At 36.9% G+C, this 15,538-nt stretch overlaps 1 protein-coding gene and 1 long non-coding RNA gene across 8 annotated transcripts in view; one reads left to right on the forward strand and one right to left on the reverse strand.

Annotated features, from left to right (window-relative positions):
- The window catches only part of SGMS2 (sphingomyelin synthase 2), a 61,226-nt gene extending 46,761 nt beyond the window's left edge, over nucleotides 1–14,465 (forward strand). For all 7 annotated transcript variants that reach the window (XM_037380792.1, XM_037380823.1, XM_037380783.1 and 4 more), the window contains 2 exons: nucleotides 2,737–2,903; nucleotides 3,735–14,465. In XM_037380792.1, coding sequence (XP_037236689.1) covers nucleotides 2,737–2,903; nucleotides 3,735–3,938 — 371 coding nt within the window. In that variant the 3' untranslated portion in view covers nucleotides 3,939–14,465. The remainder of the gene's footprint in view (nucleotides 1–2,736; nucleotides 2,904–3,734) is intronic.
- LOC119144909 lies at nucleotides 832–3,805 on the reverse strand. Its single transcript, XR_005103250.1, has 2 exons — nucleotides 3,717–3,805; nucleotides 832–2,079 (listed from the first exon to the last, which is right to left on the reverse strand). It is a non-coding gene; the product is annotated as an uncharacterized LOC119144909 (long non-coding RNA).
- Nucleotides 14,466–15,538: the final 1,073 nt, after the last annotated feature.

Below are 15,538 nucleotides of genomic sequence, written 5' to 3' on the forward strand. Positions count from 1 at the left end.
ACTACTGCCCTCCAAAAGTTACTAGTCAGTCATACACAGTTTGCAGGTTTGAAATATTATAATCGTTTGTTTGAGCGAAAATGGGACGTGGGGTTAGAAGAAGTGGTGTGGGCTTTAATTAAGGGCCAGATGTTACTAGACATGTTATCTTTATATATCTTTATATATCTTGTATCATGTATCTTTATATAAAGTGCTTACTGGTTAATTGAAGCAAGCTAGCTTTTACTTATTTATTGATAGGCTACTCAGATTTTGGGTAAAACATACTGTAGTTAACTATGCAAATTAGCTTTGTACAAGGTGGCTGATATACCCTAGATTTTTAAAGGAATTTTTATGGCTTTAGGACAGCACCATTGCACAACTATAATCCACCCAGAAGCAGTGGTTGGTTGGCTGTACATTAGTTACTGCAAACAATGAAAAGTTGATTCATGTTCCTTGGATGTCTTCTGCTAGTTTCCTACTTGTGCCTCTTGGAGTTGATAAGAATTTGGCAGGCATGCAGAAGATATAGTTGAGGTTATGGTTTCCCCCTTGCTTTACATAGCTTTTCCCCCCATGCCCCATAGCAATCTATGCTGCACAGACAGCATCGATGGAGGCTTTGGAGAATAGCGCCAGCTTCTAAATTTGATGTATGGTAAGCAGTGCTTCTACCCTGGGAACTTGGCTGCTCATGAATGTGTAGTAGGGAGTTCCCTTTCCAGTTCACATGTTTGGAATTGGAATATTCTCTCCTACCGTTGTATCCCAAACTATGCAAATGCTGGCTTGGCTCATGGGAATGTGTAATTCTCACTGAAAGAAAAATAAGACTAGTCAGCATTAGTTGAATGCATTCCTCTTTATTAAAACATAGAGGGAAGGAAGTGTTGCAGCGCTACGTTCTGCCTTAGAAAGGGCTATATAAATATACCTGTTTAATAAGACAAACTTGAAATCTGCAGATGTGAGACAATCTTCGGTGATTTGAGATGTTGATTGTAGTCTGCTGATTCTTAGGCCTAGGTGTCTTGTAAAGTGAATGTTACAGGGGGAATGGCATGTGTAACTCATCACAATTACCAGAACTGTGTTAGGAAAATAGCCTAAAAATAGATTTGCCATTTGCCTCGTGTTGTGTGTTATTGCAGCTTCATGCTGGTCACATACTCTTGAATATCTTTAGTATAAGAAGAGATGTAGATAACCCAGCATTTTTGGGTCTAGTATAGTTCGTTGTTTTATTATAAGGCGTTGGAGGAGTTGTCATACAAATTCTTGTAAAAAGCCTTTTGACTGCTACCTAATTAAGCATCTGTTTTAGTAGAATTGTGTTCTACAAGAGATGCATAGTTTCCCTTTTTCTGCCTCCCATATAATTAGCAAAATGTTACCTGAGCAAGGGCTTAAGCCCTATAATTGCGCTGAATTAGAGGTTGCTTATGGTATTCCTTTCTCTTCATGACATGTCTTCAGTACAAGATGCATTCTGAGGTTTTCATTGTCTCTGGTTTAATGGTTTATTTTATTTTTGCTCTGTTCTTCTCTTCCTTTCATCTTTTGCTGCTGCTTTGCTTATTCTCCCCCACTCCAGTTTTTTTTGTCCAGAATAGTTATTTACATTTTTAGACTTGGTATATCTGTCTTGCTTGGGGCTGTTTTCACCAGCTTCTTGAGACGACTTGGCTCCTTTTTATTTATTTTCTTTTTCATAAGGAGATAACAGGTTTATCTGCAATGTTTTGGGGAGTGTTAAAAGAATTTACTGTTTTGACACTTCCACCAAAATCTTAGTTGTCCTACAGGAACTATTTTGCACAGGCTTCTCAGACTACTACTGGGTAGGCTTGTTGAGATCAGTAACTTTTCTGCTGTTATTGTGTGAAAGTAAAGGCTGACCATTACCCCACAATGCAGTGTGTGCCAAAAATGTCCCGCTGCGAGTGAAACGGAGCCCATTAGCCTGTCAGAAGTTATGAATGGTCATTGTGACACCCAAGGCGCTTTTCAATGGAGAAAGAAGGGCAGGGAGACTTCCACTAAAATGGCTCAAGTGCATTTTGAAGAATAGCTTCACTCCCATTTGTTAATCTGTAATTAAAGGGTATAAATTCACATCCTGTACTTCCCCATACAGCGTATTGTTTCACAGAACAGAGGTTTCATGAAGTAATTAACTAGAAATTTTAAAAAGTGTCTTTTCCTGTTTAATCTGTGATCTCTGCTCAGGTTAGATAAAATCTAGACATTTGACTTGAGCGTAAGTTTACTAGAGCAGAGACCATAAAAAGAACAGATATTAAATATGCCAGAGTAAAATAATCAGTGTGCATCTTGCCTCAGTTCTGTCTCTTCCCCTGTACCCCATACCCTAGAAGTGATTTAACTGGAAAACTTACTTAATTTGACTTGAAAATGAGAGACAGTGCTGCCTGTTTCTAACTGAAAGCTCATTTTGTGTTCATCTTACAAAGTAAGAACACAGAAACACAGAATGGTTTGAATTGGAAGAGACCTTTAAAAATGATCTAGTTCCAGTCCTGCTACCATGGGACACCTCAGTGAGTTTGCATAATTCTTTAGTCTTGTGTTCTGTGCCAAAACAGGGTTCTTGTATCAGTGTGGTATAAATGAGTTATTTCAAAATTTGTAGCCTTTCTTTTATCTTGTCCCCTTCCCTTTGTGGATTGCTCTGATAACGTGTATGGCTTTGTGTTCCCCCCCTCCCCCCATGTCTCCATTTCACAGATTCACCACGTCATTTCTGGTGGTATCACTTAATCTGCTGGCTAATGAGTGCTGCTGGCATAATTTGTATCCTTGTTGCTCATGAACACTATACTGTAGATGTCATCATTGCTTACTATATCACTACACGGCTTTTCTGGTGGTATCACTCAATGGCTAATGAAAAGGTGAGTGGCAAATACCTTTAGAATTTATGTATAGCTTCCGCTTGTAATACTGCTCAAAATTAGTTCTTAATTTTGAAATAAAAATAGAGGTTCCATATTGAAGTTTAAACAAATTGGGCAAAGAGTTTCACTTCACAGTGGTTTAAATAAATATTTAATGGCTAAGATGTTCTTTTTTGATCTGTGCCTGTTATGAAGTTATTTCAAATCTTTTTTTATAAAGCTATAACTTTGAAATTCCTGATATTTTGGCTTAAAGTTTTTGAAATGAAATTGCTGTAGTTAATATATAGAATTTGTTTGTCTGAGCTTATGATCAAACAGTAGTTCAATAATAAAATTTCTGACCAACCTAAACTACCTAGACCATCATAAAATTCTAGTAACAGTTCTTCTGTAAATGTCACTAAAAGTATATTGTTCAGAAGGTACCTGCTGCAGTTGTTTCAAGAATACTTTCAAGCAGGATAATGGTGCTCAAGCAATTTTAATCTCTTTTTCAACTACTAGTCATCAATGGAATACGATATGCCTGAAAGGACTCGTGTTCAGAAAGACTTGAGTGCACAGTCTTGCTAAACTGTACAGCAATAAAGGATCCCTCTGTGTTAAAGATGCTTAGATGCTTAGTTTGTAGTATACATTTGGACTATGAGGTATATGCTACCTCAGAACTCTGGGTTTTTACCAGACTAAATGCATCTCCTCTTTGCAGAAGTGCATGCAAATACATTGCATTTTTCTAGTTGTCTTGACTCAATGTAATTGACTATAATGCTTGAAACTGATTGTCTGTTTCCTTTTCCTCTTTACCTGCTTGCGCCAATACAGACTTTAAAGGTCTCTTCGCAGACAAATTTTCTCTCTCGAGCATGGTGGTATCCAATATTTTATTTCTTTGAGAAGAATGTGCAAGGCTCTGTTCCTTGCAGCTTTTCCTGGCCAATATCTTGGCCTCCCAGCTGCTTCAAATCTTCATGCAAGAAGTATTCACGGGTTCAGAAGACAGGAGAGGACAATGAAAAATCTACCTGAAGAAGGAAAGCATCTGCTCTGGGTTTTTTTTTTTACCAAAACATTAATGCTGTAACCAAAGCTCTTAAGAGGACTACACTGTAACTGAAGAAGTGGACCAAGCTTCTGTGCAATTGATTGGAAAGACAATTGTAGGCACACATATTGCCATTTCATATGTTTTCCTATCATCAGGCTGTACAGACATATTCTACTCTTCAGTGCTAACAGAATGCACCACAGATGGGATTTTTTTATTGAAGAAAATGGAGCAGGACTTTGCTTTACTAATGAGATAGAGGTGCCAAAGACCACATTAACACTTTCATTAGTAATTATCACTCATCCACAGAAGCACCCAAAAATCTCATCTTCAGAGTTCTTGAGTGCGTAAGGGCAAAACCATGCTAAAATGTAAAGGCATGATATTGGCATATTGAGGTATATATATAAAAAAAAAAAACCAACCAAAACACTTACGGGAAGTGGTTTGTTACATTATTCTTGCTAATGAAGGTAAGGCCTTTGCGTGACTGCTACAGCTGGAAGAGAGTCTTGACTTTTTTACACTCTGTGGGTATGAATATCTTAAGACCCTAAAATACTACACCACCATTATCTCCCATATATTCTATGATATACCAATTTTTACATTTTTATTAGTAATTTTATATTTAAACTGTTGTGCTACCTGATGACTTTGCAAATTAGGACTAGCTGCTAACATAAGAGCTCAAGGAGCCTAAAACTTTATTTTTAAAAAAGGACACAGTTTCAAAGTCTAAGTCTTCTTGGCCTTGTGCATATAGCTATACAGTGCCTATCAGTGTATGTACATGCATATACACACAAAGCACACACTGTTGTGTAGTTGAACACATTAAAACTGCTTACTGGAAAGAGTGATCATATGGTTCTTAATTCAGGCAAAAGTCCTACAGATCTCACCTGCTTGAGGAATGCAAGGCCAGGTCCAAAATGGGGCTATATTTAAAACTTTTTAATTTTAGTAGCTATCTCTTGCTGAAGCTATGTATAGCAAGTTTGCTTGGGAGCCATACTTCTGCATTGAATTTCTTTTTTACTTGTTGGCATGCATTTCTGTGACTTAAAAAAAAAAGTGCCAAGGTGAATACCTTCAACAGTAGCATTTCTTTAATTACCTAAAACCATTTCATATTAAATGACAGTGTGGTAGGAGTCACATGTGGATTCTTTTTTTTCCTAGGGTTTCAGTCCAACTAAAATACCTATTTCAGCAAGCTGGCTGGGCATGTGGGAAACTACCATGGCATAAACATGTAACAAACCCACAAATTAACAGCTACCTGGTTCTGATGTTTTTTTATTGTTTTGTTTAGCATACCATGTTTAACCCTTTATGCTCTGTGTTAAGTTCTGCAGTTAACTGAATTTTATTTTCAAATCTTCAGTAAAACTTGATAGAAAAGATAAAACTGCATTAAGTGTTGAGGTGATACTAATATAAAGGAAATGCTGCTTATTTTAAGAATGTCTTGAACCGAGTGACAAGTGTGAACATAATTTAATAACTTGTTTTTAAAAAGCCCAGTTGTAGTTATAAAATGCAATAGAGAGTATTCAAATAGGATTTTTTTTTTCAGTTAAGGGGATCAGTTGCTATGAGTTGTACATGAAAATATTATTGATGTGCATTTCAAATATTTTTGTGCATTATCAAAGTAATACAATAAACAATGTTCTTTACAATACATCCTTGGTAAAACTTAGCTAAGAAAAAAATTCTGGTGTTTGGTTTTGTTATTTTAATTACACTTCTTAAATCTTATAACATGCCCCTATAAGTTGTGTGTGTGTGAGCATACCTGTATTTTCATTTGCTTGCTCCTGGCAGACCTTGAGCAGCTAAAAAGCCAGTATCAAAACACTTATGTGAAAGTCCTTTTTCTGTATCATATAAATAAATCTGTTCAATGTCAGTCTGTAAATCTCCCAAGATACTTGTTATATCAATATTACTTCATAGAGCATAATTTTTTGAAGTTGAATTCTAAGATTTGTGATACCTTAAATATCGTAATGTTAAGCCGCTTATTACAATACCATCTTTTAGAAATCGTGAATGCATTTCACTAGTGATAACCATGCCTTGAAAATATGATGATGAAAAGTGTTCCAGTAAGGAGCTTAAACAGTGGTTTGCATCTGGTGGCTGAATAATAAATACTTTGATAGTTTAGATAGCTAATTGTCTGCATAATCACCACTGAGTCTCAGTGGGATTTCTGTAATGTATCTGCAAAGGAGAACTTCTTCATGCAGGATGAGCTGTTTGGTGTTTTTACTTATTCCTGTTTCTGGAAGGAAAAAAATAAGTGATAAAATAGAAGCAAGTAGAGATTATGCTCTTGTTGGGCAATATGAGCTTTCATTCTACTGCTGAATTTGATAGAAACTATTGTAATATAAAAGGAAAGTTTAAATGGCAGCCCTAGCTCAAAATACCTAGCTTAAAAAATTCCTGTTCTGGCTCAGCCTTACCTTAAGTATTTAAATTTTCTCCATTTTATCAAAGCCCTCAAAAGGGTGTGTGTATTTGATTAGCAGAAAAATCCTACTTGTCAACTTCCAACAGGTTTACATTGCTTTTGCAAACTTGGATGCTATAGATGTATTTGAAGACTCTTTAGGCCTATAAGTAAGATGATGAAATGGGGTAAGCAATGGTATATGCTAGTGCTTACTGCTATAGTAGTTTATCCAATACAAACCACAGCTGGTACATAAAATTATTAATTTTAAGAATGTAGTGATCACTGTATATAAACACTACGAAGCTGAAAACCTGGCTTCACCCTAAGGAAAAAGGATTGCAGTGGGTAAAAGAACAGGAGGAACTCAGACTTCACTTTAATGTACTGAACAAGCCTACTGAGTCCAGGCTTATTTGGGCTGTATATGCCCAATGTTTTGCAGTATGCCGCTACAATTACTTTTCCTAGAATTACAATAACAATCTTTCTTACAGATGTCATATGAGCTGCACTTTTACTGTTAGTAGAGAGAAAGAGCATTTTATTTATACTGAAAAGCATTTATATGTTGAACTTCCCAGACACTTAAAAAAAAAAATATATATATAAGGCACTACACTTGCACAGCTAGTGTATCAGTATGGCTTAGATGCTGTTGGGTGCTTTGCATTTATGAAACAAGCTTTCTTAAATGCCTTTCCTAAATTTAAACCTGGTTTTAAAAGGTTAACTTGAACATTTAAAGAAATGTTCTGCTATGTAGTCATGCTACAGATGCTTCATTCCAATGCCAGAAATGATTAACATACACTTGAAACCACTGTGAACTGACTTTATGGTATGTGCTCAGCACTCCCATGTGGACATAAATGGTACTAAACGTTAATCGTTCTTACTTGCTGTTTTCTTGGAAAGATAACTAGAAGTGGGGCAGTAACATCACTATGAACTCTGGTACTGGATTTGCTTCCCCCCTTTAAAAGAATGGGGGAGGAGAGAAGGAAGAAAAATAAAGTTAAGACTATATGTTAAGATACACTATCTTCACATAATAAATAAAGCTCAGACACAGAACTGGGAAGTATTTTAAGAGATAATTTTCTTAGATTATTGAAAAATCTACTTATCTGTATCTTAAATCAGAATCTGTTCAAACTTTGGCTTTCTCTTATTGTTAGTATCTGGCTAGACGATTCATCCATAGTTGTCTGGTACTAACACAAAACCTTTTTCTCACTTCAGTAGATATGAAGTATGATTTCCATTTCTAGAGGCCAGATCCATTAACTGCAGTGCAAGGTGAATTCTTCCCATTTAAATGAACTTTCCCATGTTGTTTTTTTTTAACTTTAAAAAAATACTGTTTTAAGGTTGTGTCCAATGAATCTTTATCAGATGTACTGAAATAGTTCTTAACTGGCAGATTTTAAAATCATCTTGATATTTTTGACAAGTATGTGTTTTGGCATCACCTAGAAGTCTTCTATAGACGCACAAAATTAGAGTGATACTGTAGGATTGAACACTTCTGAATGTAAATGTTTGATTTTACAATGCCTGGTATAGATGTCTTTAATTCAGTTATTAAAAAAAAGTTACTCAAAAATACTGCTGTTGGATAACTTTCAAATAAGTGTTGCTGCTGAAGTGCACACAAGAAAAATATCCTAGTGTGCCACTAAAGTAACTTTGCTTATAAGTTACCCTTCATATGCTACTCTGTGGTGCTTCCCAGTGTCCAAAAAAAAAAATCGTGCTGAGAAACTGAGAATGAAGACAGGCTTTTATTCTAGTATTGACAAGAAAAAGGAAGGAAGAAAAAAACATTTAAGTAGATGGTGATCATATATTGCTTTTTACACGGAACTGAGCTAAAACTACACCTAACTTCTGAGTAATGTAGAATTAAATTGTTTATGTGTAATAGCGCTGCAAATCCTATAAGGAAACAGGCAGTAATAAGCACTTAATTCTACAGTACCGGTGTGTCTGTGCTATGGACTGTGCTAGTTCTTGTCCATAACCTACAATATAAAAATAAAAGTCAACGTAGTGAGAGATGCTTGGAGATTGTAAAATATTTTAATATGATTAGCAATCTTCATAAGCTGTTCCTCCAGGCTGTCACTAACAGCTTCTAAAACAAGAACGATGTGTTTTTTCTAGCTGGCTCACGTTTCTATGAATTGAACCACTTGATTACATCTTAACCCAGAAAGATGCACATAAAAAATTCAGGATAGGTAGAGGCAATTTAAATACTGTAGGAAAAAGTGCTGGTTCTGAACTCATCTTTTATTTTGGCAGATAATCTTTCCTAACAAACACTTAAATACCTGAATGATGTTTTAAGGTAAAGTAATGATATTGTGTGGTCTCTAGTGTGTATCTAAAATACTGGTGTTGAGGATTCTTTCTCTCCTGGTGAAAATTAGCGCTTAAAATCAGGAAGATTTGACTTGTTTTTGACAAATATTTTAATTCCTAAGGACCTGGAGTTTAGTAAATACTATAAGAAGTTTGTTTTCTGTGGCTCTTTGCTGTGGGCTGCCCTTTAAGTTAAAGAAACAACCCAGGTAGGAGGAGAGGGCAAACCAGTCTTGCTGGAAGTAGTTGTTTGAATTTTTGAATTGAAATTCTATCCGCTACATTCTACAGGTAGTCTTTTACATACCACAGTGGAAAAAAGATGCTGTATTACACTATTATATTTAGTGTTCATTCTTTTTCAAATGATTCTGTATTGGTTGGCCCAGTCCTTCCCCTAGATGAGCGAGTGGTTTTGTTCCTTACTTGCAGTATGGTTAGTCATAACTGTTTTTAGTTCTGGTAAATTACAATGGATCTACATTTTTTCCATTTACTACAGTGCCTAAAGCCTCTATGCATGGGTTTCTTCTAGCAGAAATACTCTTCTTTCAAGCTATATCTATATAATATTAATTCCAGCTTTTGTGTTAGCCCTCTGCAAAGTAAGGTCTTTAGGAGGTCAGCATTTGTGAAACTCTAAAGACTTATTACAGAAGAATATCCTTTGTGCCAGTTCAGATTAATTTTCATCAAATAACTTTGAAAAGTTTGGAGGTGACTTTTGCTGTTTGGTTTTTTTTAATTAAAAGAAAAGCTGGTCAGAAAGTAGTCTGAAGTAAAAGCATCTTGATCAGCTGGGGGACCCAGGCACCATGCACGCACGTGTGTGCAGAGAGGTTCTCTGGCATACACAATGTTGGATGCAGTACACAGAGGCTTCTCTGGGAAGATAAACTAGGTTGTACTTACATAGCAGGCTGTGAGCCATCTTCACTTGTCCTTTTGAGCTCCTTTCAGACTGAAAGCACAGTACCAAAGGTGGCAATAGCTAAGAAGTGCAGTGAAGATCACTTCCAAAACCAGAAAATTAAGAAAGTGGCTTAAAATGCAGACCACTGTAAAACCAGTCAGACAGCAGTATTCTAATTCAATGGAGTATATAATCTGGTGGTACTTCAAGCATGTGAGTTGCATCTAAAATGAGTGGGTCTGTTTTCCTTTTGAAATTATTATTTATTTTTAATTAGAGATGGTAGGACTACTGAGAATATAAAGAGTATCAGTATCTGCCTGCTTGCTTTTACCTCCACCAGTGAGTTGTTTGTATATGGACCTTAAACAATATTGCTAAACTCCAGCTTCTCTTTCATTTTGAGTAACTTATTATCAGTGCTTTGTTACTTCTGTAAAAATTGGGTTTGCATTCCACTTTTTTCATAGTTTGTTGCCACTTAGAATGCTGCTTTTACACTTAGCCTAGGCTGCTTTGGGCTCCTGTCTTACTTAATCTGCTTCTATTAACTGCCTTTTCTAAATGGCTCAATACGGAAGAGTAGGATTTACATTTCAGAAGGCTCCAAAACTAACACTAAAGCTAGAACGCATTCTCATCAGACATATCTTTGCACAATTTGAAACTTGAAATTATTTTCAAGTACAAAACCTAACATTCTAAGTGCATACTTCTTATCTCAGGAATCAATTCTTGCTCTTTAAATGTTTAGAACATTTGTTTGTGTTTATCTTCCTGATTCAGGAAAGCATGTGTGAGGTGTAAAAAAGATACAATTCTGGCAGTTTTATGAAGTCAGGGTCACACCGAGGAACCTGAAAGTAAATGAGGAAATAATGGTTTGATGGCTGTGGTTCTCCTTTCCATGTGATTTTGAGAACTCTAAAGGTTTCTGTAAAAAAACAGTACAGGCGCAGTTGCTTTTAACTGCAATGTGGTTTCATCCTCACTGGCTGACAGCTTTTCTTGTGTGATTTCTCCTAGGTTGAATCTGTAGCTCTGTACATTAATTGGAGCTACATATCCAACCTGGGAAAAACTAGGCAAGAAAAAGTGTTAGCTGCTGAGGAACTCTAAATGGTAATGTAGGAATGCTGTAATGCTTGCATGATAAAGAGCTAATATATGCCTTTAGGGTCCAGTTCTGCAAATGCTGTAAAGCATAACGCTACAAGTGTTACTACTTAAACACATTTTGTACTGTTTTCTAGTTTCTAGTAATGTTTGCAAATTGGGCCTCACTTTTACATAAATTGCTCATAATTAGCAAGAGTTAGCTTTTATGTTGCGAAACTTTCAGGATGACACTTTTTGTAGCATGTCAGCAATTTTGGTTAAGTGGAGACAACTGAGTGTTGTGGTTTGCTGTACACTATGAGATGATACAAGAATTCTGATTTGTAAGATGTTGTCTATGTTCACTGTGTTTAAAAAAAAAAAAAAGCTATTGCACTAGCTGTACTTTAAAAAAAGCAATAATGTGAGCATCTTGTAGCTTTTCTCTCCAAAGGTGCTATCTGTCATGATCACTTGCACTGTTGACCATGAATTTGGTAAAAACATGTTAAAGAAATTGTCCTGTGTGGTTTACTCAGCACATACAACTTGAAACTTTTTATGGTCAGCCTGTCTACTAACAAATTAAATACTTTGTACTACTTACGTGACCACACACATCTTTAAAAATCAAAAACCTCTGTCCCTTATGGTGCTAATGAACTCTTAAAAACTATCAGGAGCTGATAATCCCTTCTTACCCATTGAACCACTAAGGAAAGCTGTTGTGACATCTTCTCAATAAAGCAAATTTTCTCTACATTTTAAACCTGTTCCAAATGCTTTTTATATAAATGACCCTTTTTATTTTTGTTTTATGTAAAAACTGAAAAATATTATAGTTAGTATTTTTAATGCAGGAAATTGTTAGGAATGTGTATGGGTCTAGGATTAAATTTTCATACATGCTTAGGGTAGCTAATCTTCTGAAACTAACACACAAGAATTGTACTGGGTAGGATTAAGGCTAATAAAAAAGAAAGAAAAAAAATACCTGGCTTCATCATCATTGAAGCCTTGGAGACAGGATGTGAAATCGACAAAGCTGTATGAGAACACTGATTATGTAGATCCATCTTTTGCTAAAACTTCTGAAAAACTAGCTCGTGAAGGAACGTGACCACATAAACATATCTGAAGAACAGAAGTGAAACCTGACAAAATTATCAAGGCAATTCATAGTAGGACATCATAAAAATACATGAAAGAGCCTTAAACTAGGATTTGTTTAGACTTTGGAACAGCAAAGTAATTTTCTAACTTGGTTGTAAAGCTTCACAGGCAACTTTCTCTTCAGACGAAAAACTAACTTGTGTCTTTGGTCCCCAGGTTATTATTCAATGTTGCATATAATAGCAATGCACTTCCAGAGCTTTTCAGGAAGCATCTTTGGGCAGCAGTATCTATGCTTTCTCTCCATAGAGAATACGAAGCCTTTAGTTCTTGTTAAAGGCCCCTTCTCAACTTGCAGTTGTAAAAGCATCTGTCTGTTAAGACATTTGGAAATGCTACTATAGTCAACCCTGACATAAGTATTGCTACAGACACGTGAACGTGCAGAGTGCCGTGTCCAGGTACACACTGGTGAGTGTAGGAGGGAGTACAGTCTGGATAACACTGTGGCACACTTCTGTGCTCTAAAGTAGCTGCAACCTGAAGTTTTGGTCACTAAACTGCTATCTTTCATATACTGGAGTAAGTTCTCTTGAATCAGTTGCTAGTACTTCAGGAAATAAACAGGCTTCTCTGAGATCTATTTTATGGAACTTCTGTGTCTGTGCAAAGAATATTACAGGTCTACAGTAACTTAGAGCAGAAACAAACCGACCATCTAGAATAAAAGCAGGGCTGGCTGTGGTTTTTTTGTTGAGTGAAGACGGATAGTCTAGTAACAGTAGTCTATTGTGTTTTGCTACTTGTCTCAGCACTTGCTTTAATAGTAGGACACTTGACTGTTCTACCTTTCACGGCTCTTTCATCCATGACAGTTCTAACTCACACTGAAATACAGCTTTCCTATCTTAATTACTAGATGCTTCAGAGAAAAAGGGTTGTGTTTTAATTTACAAAAAAAGGCAATATTTACAAAAACAGGTAAATGGCTGTATGCTTAAGTGCCCTGCAAAAACAAAACCTTTGTAAGCACGTGACATGCACTTGTGACGTGAGTGGATTTTTAGCATTAGCATCTGCTGTGAGTTACAGGTAAGATGTTTGTCAGTGCACTAGTCTAACTCAGAAGTTTCAAATATTTTCAGTATTCTCTTGATAAAGATAATATCTTTTCTGAATAAAGTGCCTGTGAAAATAAAAATCCCGAAGTTGCCTGCAAACCTAAATAAAGCATATATAAAACACAGCCCACACTTGAAGAGAAGGGGTGCTAACTACATAAAATAACTGGTCAATAGTTGTTAAGTGTTGATAGGATTCAAAGATTAAGATAAAGTTTGAGAAATTAATATTATTGCTTTTGAGAGTTTACTGTGTTAATTAAATTTCCAATGTTTCTGCTTGGGCCTTAATTCTGTAACTTGGTTATCTTTAAAGAAAAATGAGTTAACTTGAACTATATTTTTTAACACTTGTTTTAATGAGTCTTCACTCTGCGTGTTTGCTTGTTACATGGAGGTTTTGTCATATTTAGAGTCACAAAATGCTTTGATTACATAATTTAGAGCAAAATAGTTTCAGGAATGGGTTTTCCTTAAGTGCAGGTTTAAATGTTATGTTGGGGTTTTATTATTATACTCATACTAGAACAGAGGAGGCAATGATTTCCAACGAAGCATTATAGTGCTAAAACTTGTTATGTAGTTATATGGGGTATACAGAATATTATTAAAGTGCTTGGTGATGTTTTGCTGTTAATTTTATGCTTTAAGAAGACGTTATTTCTATAATTTCAACTGGGAAGACTGGCTCTAATGTTGCAATAACTCCCATTATTTTTAAGTAGAAACATCCATTTAATGATACTGCAGAGTAAAGTTTACATTTCATCAGCACACTCACTTAAAAATAGGAAAGTAGTTTCATTTTTATCAAAATTAGTGTGAAATGTAATCATTGGGCAACCTAGAATTGGCCATGTGCCACTTAAAGCCAATCTTTCAACTGCATGTGGAGGCAAGGAGAGAATTTCTTTATCTAATGCTGCTTCTCAACTAGACTGAGAAGGGAGTGAGGCTGGATGACTCTTCTATAAAGAAAATAAGCAAAAAGAGTAATGGGTTTCAGCTGTGCTGAATAGCTTAGCTTAAGTGCAGAACTTAAACTCTCCTTGAGACCCAGATTTAAAATGTCTTTTGTTCAGATAAATTTTCAGCTGACTTTTTTCTGTACTTTTCTAATAGATGCATTTTTTATTGTTGTATGTTGTAATTAACCACTGCATTTTTGCCAGATATGGTCACAAAAAAGCTGCATTCTGTTCTGCCAATTTAAATCTGTGATCTTAGTTTTTTCTACTTTAATCCATGGCTAGTAAAATATCCATTTGCTGTTTGTTTATATTAAAGAGACATTGCAGCCAGTTGCCTTAATTGCTTGGAAGAAAACTGACCTTCACCATTTGAAGCTCTATGTATTTCTAAAATTCCTGTAACTTCTGTGTAATTGCAATAAAACCTTTCTAATATAGTTCAGCCAGTATTTGAAGAGCCATTTGTCAGTATCTTTACTGAATGTTCAACTATTTAAAAAAAAAAAAACCACCACCACCTAACATCTTTTTAATGGGTAAGCACAACCTGTTCTTTGCATTTTTATTTGGTGGTCACTTTAAAGGTGGTGTACTTCTGGTTTCGCCCACAGTGCCTTTTCTGTCTTGTTGAGGGAGTATCAAGATCACTTACTGAAACGGCCGATGCTGCTGCACATGGTTTGGAAGACCGTGCAGCAGTAGTTTAAAACACCTAATTCCCTTTGTGGAGGGATTAATTTTGAGGTTGTTGATCAGCTGGAGGAAGTGCCCTAAGGTGTATCTCTCGCGGAGGGGGAAGTTACCCTCAAAACCAGTTAGCGGTGGGATGGGGTTTTTTGGTTTGTTTGGGTTTTGTTTGGTGGTTTGTGTGTGTGGGGTTTTTTGGTTTTTTTTTTTTTTTTTTAGTTCCTATCCTTCCCTAATGCAAATAATTTTAAGCCATCTTTCCTCTAAAGTTCCGAGGAGCCTCCCTGCAGTTTCTGCATTTGCCAAGCAGTTCCTGAACCCAGAGCTGGGCCCTTGTTCCAGGTTAGTTTCTCCCTGGAAGTGATGGCTCCTGTGTTCGGAAAGGGGAAGAGGGACCCTGCGCCTCCCCTTCCCCACGCCGGGAACAGCAGCTGTTTGCGTGAGGGGCACTCGAAAGTAAGCCCTGTGAGGAGCACTCGCTTCCGTACCAGCTGGGTGTACGTGCTGATATCTAACGAAAACTTTTACACTTGCTCAGCCCTCCACACACACCCCCACCCCACCCCCTAAAAAAAAAACAACAACAAAAAACCTCCAAAAAACCAACCCCTACTCACCCCCAGCCCCGCCCCCTGCAAGAACGGGCTCGGCGTGTCACCGGGCGGCGCGGTGCGGGGCGCCGTGCCACGCCGCCAGCGGCCTGCGAGCACAGCCCCGGGCCCCGGGCCGCTTTTCCTCCCGCTTACCTCAAGGTGGCCCCGGCCCCGGGGCGGGCCGCTGCCCGCCCACACCGCGGCGGGGACGGGGTCAGGGTGCCGCCGGGCCTCGCCTCCCG

Source organism: Falco rusticolus, chromosome 1, assembly GCF_015220075.1.
Source record: "Falco rusticolus isolate bFalRus1 chromosome 1, bFalRus1.pri, whole genome shotgun sequence".
Classification (NCBI taxonomy): Eukaryota; Metazoa; Chordata; class Aves; order Falconiformes; family Falconidae; genus Falco; species Falco rusticolus.